We start from the raw sequence: 6,348 nt of genomic DNA, 5'->3' as shown, positions 1-6,348 counted from the left end.
TCATATCCACAAGTCGGCTGATGCAACTGCCTCAAGCACAATTGTAGGGTAGCCATGATCGCCTCGAGTGTACTGGGCTCTCCACGCGACCGGACAATTTTTCCAAGCCCAATGCATGCAATCAAGGCTCCCTAACATGCCTGGAAAACCATGTCTTTGCTCATGCATTTCAAGCAAACGAGTGATGTCGGTTGCATTGGGTTTTCTTAAGTACACACGCCCATATATTTGCATAACATATTGACAAAAGTTGGACAAGCATTCAAGTGCAGTTGTTTCACCCATCCTTAGATATTCGTCCAATTGGTCGGCTGGGCCTCCATAAGCTAGTTGACGGATAGCTGTCGTGCATTTCTGAAGTGGGGATAAGCCTTTTCTTCTCGCAGCATCTTCTCTCCATTTAAAATATCCGTCTGGATGATTTTGCAAATCAGTGACTATGCGTAAAAACAGCTCCTTTCTCATTCGGAATCTCCGTCGGAACATGTCATCGGTATAAACCGGCTCAGTAGAGAAATAATCATTAACAAGTTGAATGTGCCCAGCTACACGCTCTCTGTTAATTGATCGTCTTCTTTGTGCATTTCCATAAGAAGTTTGAATGAATTCAGCCGCTCTATGTTGATTATGCACCATCGTCATGAATAATTCTTCATCAGGATCCGATGTTGTATCTTCTGGAATGTTTTCTCTGTTATTTTGAGTAGGATCTTGACACATTTTGGAACAAATGAATAGTTGAGTATGAGAGAGAATGCAGATCGGATGTATTGTGAAGAATAATGAATGATTCATTTCCTACTTATATACATTTTCGTAACGGCTAGTTGGTAACGTCTTGTTGGTAACAGCTATTTTGTAACGGCTAGTTGGTAACGGCTATTTTTTGAGCTTGAATTTTCGTCGATATTTAGAGAGTTCAAAAGATCCCTAAAAAATTTATTGGGACTATTATCCATTCCAAAAATATTTTGTATGTAATATTTTTTTGTGAGAGAAATATGTATGTAGGATGTTGAAAATATGAATTTTAATTTCTTAAAAACTTATGTATTTATAGATTAAAATTTGAACGTTACCCAACGTTCAAAACCCAACATTCAATCAGAGAAAATAACTCGACCCACTCTTCCCAAATTTGAGAAGACCCACTCTTCCCAATTTGGGAAGAGTGGGTCGAGATCTTTTCACAATATGTGAGTATCAGGCGCGCGCGTGCAATAAACGTTTGCGTCTCAATCCAGCGTTAAACTCACGCTGGCTTGAAGAAATTTTTAAAAAAATAGCAATATCCGGTTACAAATTTATAACCGGATATTGAAATGGCACACAAATCAATGGTGTGCAGTGGTGAATATTTAGATGAAGAGGATATTTGGATGACATGACGATGATAATATCCACCACTGTGGATGCCCTTAGTAGTGTTTGGATGTCATAAATTGTCTAGAATTGCGTCAACTCAAACAATAAATGAGTAAGAAAGAGACTAACTTGATTTGATAAAGAACAAAATTTCTGTATTTTAAGTAACCAAAATTGTTAGCTTCGAAATCAAAAATTATAATTATGGACCAAAATATAATTTTATTTTTTTATATTTATGACAGCATAGAATACATTTATTTGAACACTAATTGGTCGAGATATTAGGTTCATAAATTTGGAGAGACGTGTGTCTATATGCAGTGGCGGAGCCAGGATTTGAAATCTACCCGGGCTAAAATTTTTTAACAAAAAACAAAATAATCCATAACAATTAAAATCATAGTTATGATACCTGTTCATCGTAGCCTCAAAAAATTTCTCATTAACAAGATCTTCCATATTTTCGTTATTGAACTAGCAAGATTCCAAAATCGACAAAACATTGACAATGTAATATTATATCTCCATAAACCTGCAAGAAAAAATAATGAAGATCAAATAAATGAATATCTCTAAAATCATTCATTTATTTTTAAACTAAAACATACAAAGATAATATGTATAAACATAATCTTACTATTGAAGCTGTGATCTACGATTCTTCGAAGTATAATATTCATCAATTATAGAATCCGAGTCTATATTTGAAGCAAACTCTCTCTCAATGTAGATAATCATAGAATCTTTCAGAAAACAATCTCCCATTTTATTGCGGAGAACTGTTTTAACATGCTTCATAGCCGAAAATGCACGCTCCGTAGTCGCTGTGGAAACAGACAAAGTTAAAACTAGACGGATCAACTTGTCAATCAAATTATAATGTTGCAATTTTTTTGTTTCAAACAACCCTCGGCACAATTCTGAGATAGTGGACATTTTTTGAAAATCTTCATGACAAACCACATCGAGCTCATAATGCTGTAGTTGACACCTCAAATGATGCATATCCTGTTTAGTGAAATCCTCGGGATAATACTTCTCAGCAATAGTACAAATCTTGTCAATGTTGAACCATTTAAAATTATCTTTTGGATCCAAAGCAGAGCTGAGAATTAGAAGTTCTACCGTCTCATCACTGAATCTAGAGTTTAACTCTTCCAACTGAAAATCTATTGCAACATTAAATATATCATAATGAAAGTGATGTTCAACTGTGATGATATCTTTTTTCCGACATGAACGACTAGAATGCTTAGAGAACTCATCTCCGGTATATCGACATCCAATCTTGTGCAAAATGATTTTACATACGAAAGAAGAATATCAAAACCATCATTTCTCAGTGTCAGCAAAAGTTCTTTAGTCGTAGAGACCAAATCCATTGCACTTATGATATCAAGAGATTTTTGTTGCAAGGCACGGCAAAGCAAATTTGTGATCCCCATAATTTTGTGCATCAAATGCAAAATAAAAATGAAATCAAAAGACTTCATCACTATTAATGAACCACCAGCTTCCCCGCGCATTGAAGTAGAGGTACCATCGGTGATAATGTTTTCGAGCACATTAATAGTTGCAACATACATATCTATCAAGCTGCAAATAGAATCAAAATGGGAGCTCCAACGAGTAGTACCTGCTCGATGCAAAGTACCAACCTGATTAGCTCCTCGCCCAGTCTCGCGTTCGCCGGCAACAACAGAACGTGCAATTTCATTACTTTGATAAGATTGTAACTCGGCATTGCGCTTGGAAGAAGATGTAACAAGATTGACAATAGTAGTCAGATTTGAAAAGAAAAGCCATATAGAGATCTCTTTTTCAGCCGCTCCAACTAATGCTAGTTGGAGTCGATGTGCAAAACAATGTACATAATATGCATAAGGGCAATCTTTAAGAAATAAAACTTGCAATCCATTAAAAGCACCACTCATATTACTAGCACCATCATATCCTTGACCTCGCATATTATGAATTTCTAGATTATATCTAGTGAGGACATCACATATTTCTTTCTCGAGTGTTGCAGCTGTGGTTTCATGAACATGCACAATTTGGAAAAAACGCTCTCGCAAAAAACCATGGGCATCAACAAATCTCAAAATTATAGCCATCTGTTCTTTGTTAGATACATCTTTTGCTTCATCCACCAAAATACAAAACTTAGAATCTCCAATTTCATCACGAATTATATTTCTGACTCTATTACCAATAATATGCAAAATTTCTTTTTGAACTTCTGGTGAGGTATATCTTGCATTTCCCGGAGCTTTGTCTAAGATAACATCACCAATACTAGCATTCCATTTCCCCAATAGTTTTAACATCTCAATGAAATTACCACGATTTTGGGAATCTGAAGATTCATCATGACCTCTCAATCCACATGCTTGCAAACTAAGCCAACGGACGCTCTCAATTGTTGCTGCAAGCCTTAATCGATTTTTTTGAATCTGTTCAGAAGTTTCTCGATTCATTACTTTATCTATATGCCTAGTTACATCCATCAAATCAATAACAGATTTTGAAGATTTATTGTGTGTCGAGTTAGAACTTCCCATGTGAGACAAAAAGGCACATTTGGCTCCATCATTAACGTGTTTCCAACTTCTAAACCCTTCAATTGTAAATGTAGATTGTTGTGCTTCACTTAATTCAAAAAGATAGCACGGAAAACAAAATACTGCATCCTTCGAAGGAGAGTACTCTAACCATGGAAACTTTTTAAACCATGCATATTGAAATCGACGATGCTGCTTCCCTGATTCAGACCGTGGATATTCCGACAATTTAGGTTGATATGGTCCCATTTTGATATAAGATCGTCTAATTTCATCACGATGATTAACAGGATGTCGCCACATCGAAATACGCAATCCAGGATCTCGTTCAAGGGAAGTTTCATCAAATTCAACTCTTTGAGATTTAGAAGGAGGTTCGAGCTCCTCAATAAGAATGGATTCATGAGTCTCGGTCCTCTCGGATGATGAAAGATTATCAACTATTGGCTTGAAGAATGACATAATATTGTTTCTCTTCATTCTTTCTTGAGTTGACATTAAAATAATCTAATATAAACAAAAATATTAAATTGAAATTAGAACCAAAATTGTGTGTACAAAATAGAGACCAAAACAAACATATAATGAAACTTCACCAGTAGTGTGTTTCTCCTTAGTGTGTTTTCGTGTGCTTCTTATTTTTGTAAATAATTATCATTTACACAGTCCCAATAAACATACTCACATACACCCTATCAATGTTTAAATTTCCTGCTCACATCTGTAAAACATAATCACTAATCAAACACATTTCAGAAAGCCACTTCAAATCTTTCAAGTTGTAAATTGTAGCAAACACCACCTTCATTTTAGATTTGGACGTATTTATTCCCAGTCTTCTTCAAAATGCAATCAATACACAAAAGAGAGAGGACAAATGCACAATCAATACATAATATACATTCACCAGTAGAATGACAAATTAATCACCAATTGAATTCAACGGCACCGCAACCTGAAAATAATTATCAGTTTTCGAGTTCTTAACATTACCTCTTACTTCGAATTCTCGATGCAGCTTTAATTCTCAGGTTTTGAGTACTTAACATTACCTCTTACTTCGTCTAACGGCACCGCAACCTGAAAATAAACAGCCGCACTCCACAATTGAATCTGTTGTCTTCAGTGACAGAGCAAAAAAGTCGCAAGAGAGTGGCAGAGCAAAAAGCCTCAAGACCTAAGCGGCTAAGCTCTTCGTAAAATTTAAGCCCATTTTCTTGATGGAGTGATAATATGTTTATTATTTTTGTTAGTTGGGCCACTGGGCTAATTTCTATTTGGACCTAATTTCATATATTAAAATAAATTTTTTTTTGGGGCCACCCGGGCTGTAGCGCAGGTGACCCAAACTCTCCCTCCGCCCTTGTCTATATGTTGATGTTATCTCATATTTCCTATATATCAGTCTTACTATTTTCCTTACCGTCGACACTGTCTCCAACAGAAATAGTATTATCCGTTAAGATCTGACGTCACTAACTCTTTGACGGCTCGCCTAAGCAACCAGATCAAGCGACGCAAAGTCAGCAACTTGATGCGTGAAAACTTTCCAGGAGGTCACCCATCTGAATACTACTCTCACTCATGCACCCTTAATCCAGAAAAAAATATCCAAAAATTTATGTTTTTTAATAAGTGTCTTCTTTATTTTTAATTATTCGTAAAGTACCTATGTTATAAATTATAATAACTAAATTTTATGTTTTGTTTATTTATTTTTATAAATTACCTAATACATAACCCACAACCTATGTTCTCAGTTGCTAATATTTATAAAACTGTATATTTTAATCATTTAATTTAGAATGTAATTTTAAAAAAAAATATTGCAGAGAAAATAAATAACTACGAGAGGAACAAAAATCTGAAAACAAATTTTTTTTTGTCAATCAAATAAAAATATTGTAATAATAAATATTTCACCTGATGATTAAAAATAATTAGTTTAAAACACTCTTTTATAATAATCAAGAAAAAGAACACTACATGGACACTTAAATTGACTACCATTTGAATTGGATCTTTCGTTCCGAATTAAGGAATTGTCACGATTTCTTGTGTCCCTACAAGTAAACAATATCAGCCTCAAATCAATTAAATATGATTAGAACTTGACAAATTCAATTAAATTTAATTAAAAAATTAATAGAATTAGGATAAATTGCCAGCAAATCTTCTAAACTGAAAAGAACATAAAAAATAATAATAATTAAACATACACGTGTTTATATCACACGCACAACTAACTAAATTTATTGATGTTGTCTAAAATTTCAACGTGGCCATTAATATATGCAGAAATTAAGTAATTTTTACACAAATTTTCCGAGTTTTTGAGCTCCGTAAATACCTCGGAAAATGTTTGTCCAAAATAAAATATGAAAAAACTTGTGTGAGACGGATCGTATTTTGTGTGATA

The 6,348-nt window shown here is 34.4% G+C and overlaps 2 protein-coding genes across 2 annotated transcripts; both read right to left on the bottom strand.

Annotated features, from left to right (window-relative positions):
* Positions 1–720, bottom strand: LOC140806866 (uncharacterized). Its single transcript, XM_073163387.1, has one exon. It carries the CDS (start codon positions 718–720, stop codon positions 1–3), a length of 720 nt encoding a protein of 239 aa, XP_073019488.1.
* A 964-nt stretch (positions 721–1,684) lies between these two features.
* On the bottom strand, positions 1,685–4,427 carry LOC140808417 (uncharacterized). Its single transcript, XM_073165546.1, has 2 exons — positions 2,006–4,427; positions 1,685–1,900 (listed from the first exon to the last, which is right to left on the bottom strand). The coding sequence occupies exon 1, from the start codon at positions 4,425–4,427 to the stop codon at positions 2,538–2,540; it is 1,890 nt and encodes a 629-aa protein (XP_073021647.1). The 3' UTR covers positions 1,685–1,900; positions 2,006–2,537.
* Positions 4,428–6,348: the final 1,921 nt, after the last annotated feature.

Source organism: Primulina eburnea, chromosome 12 (genome assembly GCF_022965805.1).
Source record: "Primulina eburnea isolate SZY01 chromosome 12, ASM2296580v1, whole genome shotgun sequence".
Classification (NCBI taxonomy): domain Eukaryota; kingdom Viridiplantae; phylum Streptophyta; class Magnoliopsida; order Lamiales; family Gesneriaceae; genus Primulina; species Primulina eburnea.
The sequence above is the reverse complement of the archived record's forward strand: the minus strand, read 5'-3'. Positions and strand labels throughout refer to the sequence as shown.

Coding starts and splice junctions, on each gene's coding strand:
- LOC140806866 (XM_073163387.1), bottom strand. CDS start 720: ATGTGTCAAGATCCTACTCAAAATAACAGAGAAAACATTCCAGAAGAT.
- LOC140808417 (XM_073165546.1), bottom strand. CDS start 4,427: ATGTCAACTCAAGAAAGAATGAAGAGAAACAATATTATGTCATTCTTC.